The sequence below is a fragment of the Cricetulus griseus genome, chromosome 6, assembly GCF_003668045.3.
Source record: "Cricetulus griseus strain 17A/GY chromosome 6, alternate assembly CriGri-PICRH-1.0, whole genome shotgun sequence".
Classification (NCBI taxonomy): domain Eukaryota; kingdom Metazoa; phylum Chordata; class Mammalia; order Rodentia; family Cricetidae; genus Cricetulus; species Cricetulus griseus.
The window spans coordinates 116,594,267-116,608,285 of record NC_048599.1 but is presented as its reverse complement, the minus strand read 5'-3'; the positions used below and the strand labels follow the sequence as shown (position 1 = coordinate 116,608,285).

General features: G+C 38.8%; 1 protein-coding gene across 3 annotated transcripts in view; it reads right to left on the bottom strand.

Moving 5' to 3' along the window:
• Positions 1 to 6,235: 6,235 nt before the first annotated feature.
• Acvr1c (activin A receptor type 1C) overlaps positions 6,236 to 14,019 on the bottom strand; it is a 42,528-nt gene continuing 34,744 nt past the window's right edge. For all 3 annotated transcript variants that reach the window (XM_027420398.2, XM_035446758.1, XM_035446759.1), the window contains 3 exons: positions 13,737 to 13,861; positions 12,192 to 12,322; positions 6,236 to 6,361 (listed from right to left, as the gene is read on the bottom strand). In XM_027420398.2, coding sequence (XP_027276199.1) covers positions 6,236 to 6,361; positions 12,192 to 12,322; positions 13,737 to 13,861 — 382 coding nt within the window. The remainder of the gene's footprint in view (positions 6,362 to 12,191; positions 12,323 to 13,736; positions 13,862 to 14,019) is intronic.

Here is a 14,019-nt window from a genome sequence, read left to right as displayed (position 1 = left end):
ACTGAGTATATTGGTAATCTCTTTCTATGCTTGACATTCCTAGAGCCTGACATACAAGCTTACCTTTATAGGAGAAGCAAATAAATAGATTCATCTACCGAATGAAAACTCAATGGATGGCTAGAAATCGAGGTCCCTGTGCCTTGCTGCTGATGACCTAGGGTAGGAGGGAAAATCTATCAACAGGATAAACATCTGTCTCATGGGAATACTGAGATGAAGAGTCAAAGTATTTATTCTTCCAAATTATGTGTTCAGTTTGCATATGTCAAGAATCATTTTTAAACATAGCTTCAATTTCTTAATGATAGATAACCCAGGCATTTTATGTTGATACAGAAATACAATATGTCCCTTTCTATGAGTTCCAGAATTATGTTAGAGGGAAGAGCCCATTGCAGTGTTTGCCTCTGTCCTCAGCTGGCCTTGGCTGTTCATTCCCTTTGGAGAATTCATATGTGGGATGCTGGAAGGAGGTGGATTTCCTACCACACTCAGGCTCTTAGTGGATGTGCTAATAGTCAGATTCCTAAGCTAGGGATGGCAGTAAGTGTTCCACTGAAAGTATTGGGTCCAAGAAGACAGTTCTTGTGGTATAACATAGACCACCAAGAAAAAAATGCATTTCTGGCAGTATTGAAATGAGGATGAGCTGGAAATTACTTTCTCACAAATGTTATGTTCCTTTACAACTAACTGGAGGAGAATCCTGCAGTTATCAATAACAAAATTTAAAGTGGACACTGTTACCTAATTCCAGTATAATCTACGTTCTATGGAGCATGGCACATGGCTTAGTCTAAAAACACAGGGCTGGAGAGATGGCTTAGCAGTTAAGAACACTGGCTGCTCTTCCAGAGAACCAAAGTTTGGTTTCCAGAACCCATGTGGCAGCTCACAACTACTGTAATTCTAGTTCCAGGGGATTAGACTCTTTCTTCTGGCCTCTCCAGGCACTGGGCATGCACATGGCGCACAGTCACACATTCAACCAAACAGCCCATGCACACAGAAATAAATAAATAAAAATTCTAAGAGGATGGCAGAAGTAAAACAACCCAGTGGCACCAATTATCACAGAAGTAACTTGAGGACTCACATTATGGGACATGTATTTCACAGTCTTTGTTCAAGTCATTGCTCAGGTGGAATTCAGCATTAAAGCAGAAGCAGGCTTCCTGTATGCCTTGTCTAAAAGATAGAACATAACCACACAGTCTGACTAAAGTTTAAGAGAAAGTCATGCCTGTCATTAACAAAGCCCTCTTCCCAGTGCCAAGAGAATAATCACCAGTGAATTCATGAGGCGAAACCTCTTAGGCACAGTGGGAAAATTAAAACCTTGTTAAGAAGTTCAATGTGTGACAATCTGGACAGTGCTCAAATACACAAAGGACAGAGCTGTGGAATGATTCAGTTTTTAGGAAATCTGCCACTGGGGAAAAACAATGCCAAAGATTAAGTTAATTCGAGAGAAAGAACAGATAAATTACACTAAATACAGCCCCCAATTCATGTACCAAATCATCTTTCACCCCTTCCAGCACAAGGTAGATGACCAACGGATAGATGAAGGAATCAGGGGGAAGAGTCTGGAAACTTCTCTAATCATTACTACACTAAGAATTTTTCTTTTCTTTTCCCTCCCTCCTTCACTTCCTTCCTTTCCTGTCTTCCTCATTTCAGTGTTGAGGACTCAACCCAGATCCTTGGACATGCTCAGCAAGCCCTCAGCCACCCATCTGTATCTTCAGCCTGCAACAAGAACCTCTGCACACTTCTGATTCTTCAGGTGCATTTTCAATTTTATCAGCACTCCAGGGCTTGTCTATGTAGCTTGATGAGTACTTTAAAGTCCTTGTTTTTGCCTATTTTCACTTTTCCTACCAACTTAGATCTGAGCAACTTATTTTAGTGGAAATGCACAAAGAAGTAGGATTTGACCGTCGGTACTGAATGCCATGTTATGTTAATACACCTTGCACAGCAGGTTTGGATACATGCTGATTAACTTTTTAATTTGTAAGAGTTGGCCAGGCTGCAGAAGTAGGTGTCACCACCGTGTTTTATGGTAATTAGCAGCCGTCCTATCTTCAGTTTCTCCATCTGCAAAATACTAGAATCAATTTATGAGGCTCAGAGTCACTTTAACTTTAAACTTTTCATTTTCATTTTGCACTGTGGCACATATGAAATAATTTGATCACTGAGGGATTTCTTTTCCATCACAAATGTAAATTTCTACGATGATTAAGTTAAATAATAGCTATGCTTAAAAATAATTAAAAGTAACTATAATTTTGGAAGATGGTGAAAGAACGTTAAATTTAAAAGTAGGTGTAAAATAATGAGACAAAGAAAATTTAGAGGGCAAAAAGAAAGCAAAGCACCTCAAAGTTTGCATTAGAATTCTTTGAAAAAATGTGTACACTATAGAAATTCTGCTTAATATTAGATCTTTTTAATGAATATTTTGCATTCTAGAGTTTTTTGGTTTAGTTTTATAGAATCTTGCAAAAAAAACTAAAAGCCCTTAAAATTATAACTGTTTTCACCAAGATAGTGAATAAAATCCAATTGAGTATCAGCAGTTGAAACTAGAACACAGTGTTACTAGCTGTTGAAGTGTCACATTTCACAAACAAAAAAAGATAATAGCTTCAAAAACTACAATGACATCATTTTAGGACACTAAGCATCAACATTTCTAAGTAGTTGGTAAATGTTGGTTTTAAAGTTATATGAAGGAAATGATTATTGAAGACCTCAGCTACCAATTTTGATACATTTGTTATTGTTCCCTAACTGCTTAATAGAAAATCAAAGTTTCCACATTTTAAATGAATTTATTTAGCCATGTAAGATTTCATGTTTACTCTCAAGAGTCAATCAAAAACCTATTCCCTGTCAAGTAATTTTAGGTTGTTCTCTTGATCCTTGTATGATGGCAGATGCCCACTCCCTGCCTTCAGGCAATGCATTAAGTTGTTCCCTGTGACTTTTGCTTAGACTCCAAGTCTGCCCTGAGTATACTCTGCCCCAATAGATTCCAGGAGAGTAGACTTCTCTTTTGTTTAATCATTCTGCAATAGTAGAAGCATTCTAAATGATAGGTTATTGTGGAACTTCTGATCTAATGACTGTATTGTAGATTTTTCATTTTAAAATAAAAACTGATTTTAAATTCTTCAGACACTGCAATCAGGTTACTATTTTCATACAATTATGGAAATTTAAAATGCAAAGTTAATTGAAAGTATAAAGATGAAAAGCAAGTGCTATGCTTAAAATAGAGTACGACAGTCATGTTTCACTTAACTCTCAAGGCAGAACATAAATTAAGAATTCTAGATGTGACATGCCAAATATTTTAGACACGGAAGAATGCATACAACAGAATTGGTACTGATTACAAACTTAAACGCACGACTTATAAGGCAACAATTTCATGCTCAAATGTCAACAACAAATAGTGTTTATCATACTTCAAGATGTGATAATGTGTATAAATCCCATCACTTCTGCATACAGTACTAAAATTCATAATAGCATTCCTAAGCTCTATGCTATACCCAGAACCAAAATATCCATAAGGAGCAAAACAATGATGTCACTGTGCACCTAGCCTAAGAAGGTATTTTTGCTCATAACAATATTTAAAAGAAACAAGTATTACATGACATTCCATTAAAAACACATAGTATAAAATTGAGCTGCATAGGTATGTACAGTAAATCTGCCTTATTCGCTAATTGTTACTCTATTTTTATAAGTGAGCAGTTTCTATGTATAATTGTGTTGAGAGTTAAGGAAAAACTATGGTTTCTGTTGTTTCCCCTTACACTTTTGTTGCTCTGTCCCTTAAGAGTATTCACGTAGGAATTACAGTTCAACAGCAGAAGAACAATCAGAATGTCTCAAAACATACCAATGTGCAGATTTCTCCACAGTGAAATCTGAATCAATAAGATACAAGTTACATTTGTATACTCTCAAATAAATTGTAAAACACAATGACAAAAATAAAGATGCTAAAACACCCTCTCTTTAAAAATCTAGTAAGTATATTCACAAAACGGTGGTAAATAGAACAGGATATATTAGGGTTTTTTATTGAAGATTTGAATACAGTCTTCTAAGTAAATAATTTCATTTCCTTCATGCAGAAACTCTGTGAAATAAGGGAATAAACACAAGCCAGATCACCCCTTCACACAGTGCTTCTTAACATCCATTCACATAGGCGCACCTTTCGATACTGATAATATAATTAGACTGCAATATCTAAATAAAGATCCTTCCTAAATGTGCTGCAAATTGCAAGTGATTTTGAGACCTATTCCAGAAAGCATTGTCACCCAGAACTCAAGACATTCCACTGCATATTTTATCTGTCAATTTACTTTCTTCCCTCATACTCATATGCCTTTTCCCACTCCCAAATTAGACTTTAAAATCCCTGAGGGCAGGACCTATCTATCTTTTTATTCCCTCTTGTACCCAATATTGTGGCAAGTGAGTTATGGGGTGCTCTGTGCTTATAAATGGATGAATGTATGACTGAGACTGGAAATAGAGGCAAGCTCCATAGTCATCAAGGCATTCTGTTTCTCTTATCTCAACCTAGTCAAATGAAATGGATCTGGTAGCATATTACCACAGTGAAATATACACATCAAGTTGTATTCTTGTGGAAAACTTCAGTGAACCCTTCAGAACATTACTCCCTGTGTTATATTTGGCAGAACACCTAAAGGCTGGACAGTAAAAGTGCACTGTACCTATAATGAAAGGTTCGCACTATACTTGATCAAATATTTGGCTTCAAAAATATCCACAAAATGTGTTTTTACTGCCAGAACCATCAAAGAACAGGATGCGCTAGAGTGTGGCATCCCTCTTCAAGATACTGTCAGTGAACATGTCGAAGCAGCGAGTGTTCTGGGGAATGGAGTTTGGGAGCACTGAAGGAGATCATGTTAAATCACCTTCACTACAGCAGTGTAGTACATTTGTATGAAATACCTGGTGTTCTGTTAAATATTTCATACATTGGAAAAGGAGAATAGGGGCAGAGCCTCCAAACTCTCCGTGTACAGTTCCTCTTAAAAAGCCAGGAATGTCTTCTCATAACAAGCATGGTCCTCTCTGTGTGAGTCTGTGGTTAAACTCTTCTAGAGAGTTCTCTTAACTTCTCTCAATATCTTTCCTTGTTTACCTTCCTGTCATTTCCTTTCTAAATGTGTACTCACAGAGTAATTATGTCTTAAAACATACATCTCTAGACAATGTATTTTTATAATTGGTCAGTCTTTGGCAACGTTCAGAAAACATTTTTCTCATCAATGAATGGGATAACAATGACAATTTTATGAGGAAATGCTAGTGGATTGGTTCTGAGATTTTAGCAGGTCCATTATGCTCTCACAAAATATTCAATACAGTCTCTATATGACTAAATTAAAAATACCAGAAGTGAAGATACCCCTACTTAGGAAGAAAAGCACTATGGGAACGTAGTGGGTCAGCTAACTTCACAGTGTTCATTGTCACAAGTTTTACCATCTCTGGCATGAACTCTATGACTCTGGAACATTTCACAGTGTTCAAGACATCAGAGACTTCTTTTATACATCAGAACCAATGGCTCTGGTGGCTTTGTAACTACTTGGGGACCGCCGTAGTGATAAAGAGAATGTCAAGGAGAGAGGAGAGAGCGAGCATGGAGAACATGATCTCACTCTCAGACCTGCTGATGATCTATCTCCACTGTTTCAAGCTTAAGACACTAAAATTCTGAGCAAAAGTTACTTTTCAAGGGTCCAGATAATTTCAAAAGGTCTAGTTCCCTATAATATGCTCTAGTTCACATTTTTAGTATGTTTTCATCTCATTTGTATGTGCTCTTGGTTCAAGTAAACAAAAATTTGATTGTTTTTTACAATTTTATGTAACTTATTTTACATTCATAACATCTTCCTCCTTAAATAAAAAGAATGAGTTGTGTCACCTTTAAAAATAAAATTAATGACAACATGGAGATTGGAAAAGTCAAGACCTGCCCATGCTTAACGTTAAAGTTATCTTTTCATGCTGCCTTTGGGACACTTAAACACTGTAGTGAATCATCATTGAGGTAGAACTAAAACAAAACACAGCAAAAAGAAGCAATAACATTTACACAAAGCAGGAGACACAAAAGGAAGCTGGGAGAAGTTCTTTTTGCCTGTTGGTGTTAGGCTTTGCAGTCTTCCTTGACACACAGTTGAGAAATGGTCTTTTTCACTCGCAGGGCTGTCAGGCGGGCTGCTCCATTGGCATACCAGCACTCCCGCATGATTCTTCCCATGACCCGGAGTGCCTTTGGGAGAGAAAGACACCAAAGGGTTAAAGGTGCACCAGCCAAGTATAAAAGAACTGAAATCAAAAATCAGGGGGTGATTGAGGAACCTGAGCCAAATTTCTGCAAACTCTTTTTAAAAGGCACAAACATTGACCTTGTAAAGACTAGCTTAAATGAAATCATTGATTCTGAAACACCATGGTGGCTATTTTCCAACTCCTCTAAGAAGGGCAATGATAACTAAGTGCTGTGGTACAAGCTCATGCATGGCCCCAGTATTTGTCAGTCAGTTAGAGGAAGCAGCAGAAGGAATTCAAGGCCAGGCCAGCTAGATGAGAACCTGTCTCAAACAAAACAGCTATAAAGCAACATGAGCCATCATGGAAGGGTTTGGCAATGTTGTGAATTCCCAGTTACACTTTATCAGATGTGCACATGAAAAGAGTCATCAAACTGAAAACTAAGATTTACAATTTTACCGTTCATAATTGCATGTTGCAAATGATGAACTGTGAATAAATATAAAAAGTCAGTATGAATGAACTGTCCAAGAAAGAATGCAGACACTGTGGTGGTAGAGCCCTCATAGACCCATGTGTTTGAGGGTTTGGCCTGTAGTGAGTGGCACTGTTAAGAGGTGTGGTCTTGCTGGAGTAGGTGTTGCCTTGTTGGTGGAAGTATGCTGCTGTGGGGGTGGGTTTTGTGGTCTCACATATGCTCAAGTTAAGTCCAGTGAGAGACAGTTCACTTCCTGTTGCCTGCAGATCAAGATGTGGAACTCTCAGCTCCTTCTCCAGCACCATGTCTGCCTGCACATTGTCATGTCCCGCCTTGGCTATGATGACAACGGACCGAACCTCTGAAACTGTAAGACAGCCCCAACTAAATGTTTTCCTTTATACGAATTTCTCTGGTCATGGTATCTCTTCACAGTAATAGAAACCCTAACTAAGGCAGTACTTAGAGGAACAATCGACGTGAAAGCATGAAACATGAGAGACCTAGGGAGTCACTGCAGCTGGGGGAGCTCCAGTGGCATATGCTCATCTTCTGTTCTAGAAAATCAGAAATGAGGACCTCATTGAAAACAGGAAAGCAAAGAAAACATTTAAACGCCCCCCCTCCAAAAAAGGTCCTAAATGTAAACATGAATCCTGAACTGTCAAGATGGTAAAGACACTTGCAACCGAGCCTGGAAACCTGACTTTGATCTTCGGACCCACATGGTACAAAGAGAAAATTGTCTCCTGCAAGTTGTTCTTTGGCCTCTGTTGAGTGCATGGCCCTGGTACATGCATGCATTCCGACTTACATATAAGAAAATAAAAATAATAAAAATTAAGGTATGTAGATCAATCTTCCTCCAAGAGGAAGTTTGTAAGGAAAACCACTTACTTTGACTTTGGATGAAGAAAAAAAAATCTGCCCATGTCTTTTAGTAAACCTGAACTCATAATGAAATTCCTCACCCAGAGAAGGGGAAGGACACCAATAAGCAAGAATTAATCAAAACAATAACCAGCAGAATCAGACCCATAAAACATATGTTATTAAAATTCAACGATAAGAAACGTGCATTAAAAGAGAAATAAAACTTGAACAGCCTGGGGGAGGGGAGGCACCACACTTTCAGAAACAGTAAAAGTTCTTGGTATGAAAATAAAGAATCCACTGGATGAGTTAAATGGCAGATTAGACACATCTGAGGCAGAAGTAAAGAAGTGGAAAAGAAATCTAAGGGATTAAGAATACAGGTGCCAACATGGGAAATACCTGTGAAGCAAAGTAGAATCTGAAAGGTTTAATAGCAGCCAATGAGCTTTCCAAAAATAGAAATGGAGACAATGAGAGAAAAATTATCTGAAGACATATTATTGCAGGATTTTCTAGAACAGAGGAATGTCTCAAATCCTTTGAATGAGAACAGTTTTTGTCCCAAACAAGCTAACTGAAACGCTGTTTGGTGGTACACGCTGTGATACTAGCATTGAGAGGCTGAGGCAGGAGCATTCCTACAAGTTTGGGCTACATAGTGAGAGCTCCCTTCGAAAGACCTACAGTACCTACAAACAAAAAGGTTGCCCATGAGACATAGAGAAACTGCAGAGTAGTAAAGAGAGAAGTTCTTAAAAGCAGTTAGAGGGGCTGGAGAGAAGGTGCAGCTACTAAGTGTACTTGTTTCTATTGCACAGCACCTGGGTTTAATTCCAAACACCCACGTGGTGACTCACAGCCATCCATGACTACTACAGCTCCAGGAATCCAAAGCTCTCTTTTGACTTCTCTGACCACCAGCCATGCACATGCTGTGCATACATACATGTAGACCAAATATCCATTGACATAAAAATAAAACAAATTTCAAATAGAAAGAAAGGCATTCAAGAGGCAAACCTTTATTCATATCAAAGCCCATTTTTATTTAACCTGAAAAAGAGTATGTAGCAGTTGGCATATTCAAGAGTGAAAAGAAAAAGTTTTAAGGAGCATAAGTATTGCTCACCACCAACCACCTCCAAGTAACATTGTATCAGAGATCCCAGAACCACAGTAAGAAAAAAGGAGCAGAGAGTTTCGCCTAAGTGGATACCTCAAAAGAATAAAGAGCTGCATGTCTTCCAAGCTTTTGAACATACATGTTTATATACCATGATGAATAACTCTCTTTTTAGATTTTTTAAGTGTGTGTGTGCGTGTGTGCGTGTGTGTGTGTGTGTGTGTGTGTGTGTGTGTGTGTGTGTGTGTGTGTGTGTGTGTGTGTGTGCCCCTGCAGGACGTCAACCTGGGGCAAGAGAGTCAGGGATAGGGAATGGGGACAAGAGACGCAGAAAGAACAACCACAAGACAGGATTCTGATCAAGTGGCAAACTTTATTTTTTTCTCAGGCTACATATATAGTCGGCAGAGCAGGATATGGGGAGGGGTAGAATTGTTAGTGAGCCAGGTGTTAGTGTAGGCAGAATATTAGGAAGCCACAAAGAGGATGTTTGGCAGGGTAAAGAGTTTATGAGTAAGAGGTCCTGGAAGGGTTGCCTGGGTGACTGAGCCTGTGTGTGGGTGGAGGACTGGGTTAAGTTGTTTCTTTTCTTGAGCTGAGGGTCTAAGAAGTTCCTAAGTGAAGGTTAATATACAACCATGTGGCTGGCCAAGAATGGCCTAGGATCTCATGTCCAGCCCTGAGATTTGTCTCCCAACATGTGTATGTGTGTGTCTGTCTGTGTGTCTGTCTGTGTCAGAAGAAAGCATCAAATCCCCTTGAGCTGCAGTTACCAACAGTCATGAACCACTATATGATTGCTGAGAACTGAATTCTGGTTCTATGTCAAAACGTCAAGTGGTCTTAACCACTGAGACATCTCACCAGCCCCTGCAATGGATCATCTGTCAATTGGGCAGAATTTAGCATCACCTTGGTAACCCATTAATTTCTGGAACGCTTTAAGAGAAAGGATCTACCTTAAATGGAGGTGACATGTTCCATTGGGCTGACTTTCTGGGCTGAGTGAAAAAGAGAGAACCAGCTGCCGGTGACCATTCTCCTGTGTGCTTCCTAATCCTGGACATAACATATAGCGGTTTGAATGAGAATGGACCCTAGAGACTCCTATGTTTGAATGTGTGTCCACAGTTAGTGGAACTCTTTGGGAGGAGAAGGAGGTGTGGCCTTCTTAGAGGAGATGTGTCACTGAGAGTGGGCTTTGAAGTTTGGAAAGCTCCACCATTTCTGTCTCTCTCTGCTCATGCTGATGGACCATATGTAAGCTCTCAGCTACTGCTCCAGCACCACATCTGCCTGCCTGTTGCCATGTATCCCACCTTGATGGTCACGGACTCTAATCCTCTGGGATCAGAAGACCACAATTAAATGCCTTCTTTTTTAATGTTGCTTTGGTCATGCTGCCACCTCACAGCAATGGGAAAGAAACTAAGACAGCATGTAACCAGCTGCCTCATGTTCCTGATGCCTTTTACACCATCATGACACCTTCAAATTTGAGCTATAACTAACCATTCCTTCTTTAAGTTCTTTTTGTCTAGTATTCTGTCACAGCGAGAATAAAATTCACTAGTACATATAGCAACATCATTTTTAATAATGCTAACTATAAATCACATATGATAATCAATACTATAATAGACAAATTCTCTTATATCCACACAGCAATGAAAATAGATTTCTCATATATATGATGAAAAATTAAAAAGCATATTTGAAATAAGTTTTACTTATAATTTTCATAAATACACAAATGCAAATATTTTTCAAGCTACACACACACATATGGCAAAAATCTAAATAAAACAGGGAATAATAAGAAATCATTAATATTAATATTAACCACTCAGCAATGCAGAAAAATTCCTCAAAGATTTTGGAATGTCCTACTTTTCATCTGTGTAGTCACAAGTTTTCACTTTACTATTTTCTTTTAAATTTTACCAGTTTATATCCCCATATGCTTAAAATTAATAACAGCTTGGTGTATTGCCGCAAGCCTTTAATACCAGAGATAGGGAGGCAGAGGCAGGTGGATCTCTGTGAGTTTGAGGCTAGCCTGGTCTACAGAGTGAGTTCCAGGACGGCCAAGGCTACACTGAGAAACTGTCTTGAAAACAACAACAACAAAAAAAAACAACAAAACAAATAATATTAGAAAAATTAATTATTTCAATTATATTATGCAAGCCTAAAAGCCTGCTTCTCAAATAACAAAGTTGAGATAACTACACGAAAGACAAAAATAGTGAGACTTGCCTTAAACAAAAGAACTAAAATCATGGAAGAGGGAAACAAATGGGGTAAAAAGGCAACTACATAAAAAAAAATCCTATAACAAAATAAAAAAGTGACAGTGTCATATAAAAAGGCCTTATTTATTATATTCAAATAAAGCAGAAAATAAAGTGTAGCAATTGGAAGGGAACGTTGCAACACATCATAGGGGAACAATAGTGCCCTTCCTCCCTCCATCAGCGCTCATGGGAGTCAGGGAAAAAGTTCTGCAGACTGTGTGTCTACCGTGCTTTGGTTACAGTCCTGGATTGCCTATGATGACAAGACAGATTACAACTGGATCTAAGGTAGGAGGGGGGCTTTTCTGAAGAGGAAGGTTAAGCTTCAGGCAGCTAGAGATTAGGCATAAGTTACCTAGTACTATATTAATGAGCCATTGATTTTAAAAGCTCATGTCCCTCAGTTCCCAGCCCCTTGACGTGTGGGAGGACCACGTGACTGGTTCTATGAGGCATAAGAGGAAACTGTGTGTCCCTTGTGCCAAACACTGAAAAGCCAGTGTGTGCACATGTGTTTCCTCTCTGCCAGATACAGAGACCTGGAACCTACATGGGAATGGCATCACCAAGGAGCAGTGAGGATAACAATTGAGCCACCTCTGTGAAGACATGTCACAGACTATATCACTTAAGTCACAGAGGACTTCAGAGACACTTAAGTCACAGAGGACTTCAGAGATGCACTAACGCCCTCTTGTCAGAAGCCTCCAGACCTTCAGGGGACTCATACTGCTAAAGGGAATAAAATCCCTCTAAAGACATGAAAAAGGCAAACTTCCATATATAGAATGAATTAAGCAACTGGGTGAAGAAAGAACTACATACTTTGAAAATCCTCACTGATGATAATCTGAAGAGTAAAGAATAAAGAAATACATAAGAACATAGCTTGTGTTGATCTCCAGTGTATGAAAATGAGGAAGGGGGAGAAGGAGGGAGGGGGAGAGAGGAGAAGAAGGGGAGGAGGATGCAGGGGGAAGAGGAGGGAGGAGAAAGAGGGAGGGGGAGAGGAAGGAAGAGGAGAATGCAGAAGGTGGGAACTTAATAGCCTTACTTCACAGCTTTGCCACTGGTTCGGGATATTTGGTCGGAACTTCTGGTCACAAACAACTTTCCTCATGTCTTCTATCGAAGGGTCTGAAGGCACCATGTCATAATAAGGCAACTGGTACTCCTCAACCATTCCTGTAAGAAATTTGCAAAATAAGTTTTCCTACATATATAATCAATAATGATGTGTATTTCAAACTCATGCACTTGATTCTATCAGGCAAACATGATATCCTGGAAAAGAGGAATCTCACTTTTGTTAAAATATGCCTGCTCTTCCAGAGGTCCTGAGTTCAATTCCCAGCAACCACATGGTGACTCACAACCATTTGTAATGAGATCAGGTGCCCTCTTGTGGCCTGCAGGGATACATTCAGGCAGAACACTATATATAATAAGTAAATAAATCTTAAAAAAAATATAAAACAGGATTCAGTTCAACTCACTCAGCTGAATACTTATATAAAGCTATAACATTTTGTAATATATGATACATGTTATAAAATGTAATTAAGATAAATATAAAACCATAAAATCCTGAATAAACATATATAAATGTATAACAATACAAAATAAAGCACGTATGTCTCCAATAAAAATGTTGTGAATTTTATTTTCATATATTGTCATTATATGGTTCAAACATAATCTTAACTGCTATATTTATAACATGACATCAGTGCACTGTAAATAAAGTATATTTATTTATTAAAACAGCATTTTGGGTTTTGAAATTTTTAGGTAGGTGGCTCAGCTGGTGACACAAAGCTTCCAAGCCTGACAAAGTGATCCAATCTCCACATATCAAGGGGCAGAAAGAGAAAATCCAGTCTCACAAGCTGTTCTCTGACCTGTACATGAGCTCTGTACACACACACATACACACTCGAATACACACACACACACACACACACACACACACACACACACACACACTCACATACACAGCTAAACCGAGGCTTCATCCTAAGTGTATCTCACAAAAGAATACTCAGTAACTGCTTTATATTAACTTTTTTCTCCATGGATGCAACAATCTCATTAGAGTACATTAGCAGGGGTTCCCTCACCAATTTCTAAGCTACTGAGAGCAGTAGAGGGCAAGAGGTGAGCTGTCACTCAAATCCCCACTGCACTTTATCCCATCCCTGTATTGTCACTGTCTTTGCATCACAGGAGAGAGAAAGGCCTGAGGAAAGGAAGTCTGGTGGTACTGCCACCTTGGCAAGCCACTTAGCTTCTTTGAGATAAGAGTAGGGATACCAGCTGCTTGCCAATGCCAATCAGATAATTTTCTAGTGATTCAAAACAAGCATAATAGGCACCAGAATGATCAGAACTGTCCCCCACATCTAAGCAGGTTGATCAAAAGAAGAAAGCCCCCACTCTCCGCAGGATATTCCACTTTTGTCCCCATAAAGAAATTACTGAATGGAATTCTCTTAACTATTCAGACACAATCCAGTATCCTAAGGGGAAAATATAGAAAATCTCATCTTGTACTCAGTGTCAAGGAAAAAGGGACAAAAGGATATTTCCAAAATCTTACCTCCAACTGAACACCTTCGAGCAATTTCCCAGTAAACCAGCCCCACAGAATAGATGTCAGCTCGCTTGAAGGACTCAAAGATGCTCACATTCATTGTGTCATCAAGCATTTCAGGAGCCATATACCTTCAAAAATGTGCACATTGAGATCCGGTCCAGTAAACCGCAATTTTAACACATCGTGATACAAAACATAAATTAAGATCGCTTACATCAATTTCAAAGGTACATCTCAGATACCATAATAGGATGAAATTTAAAAAACACAGTTATTGACTCAACCA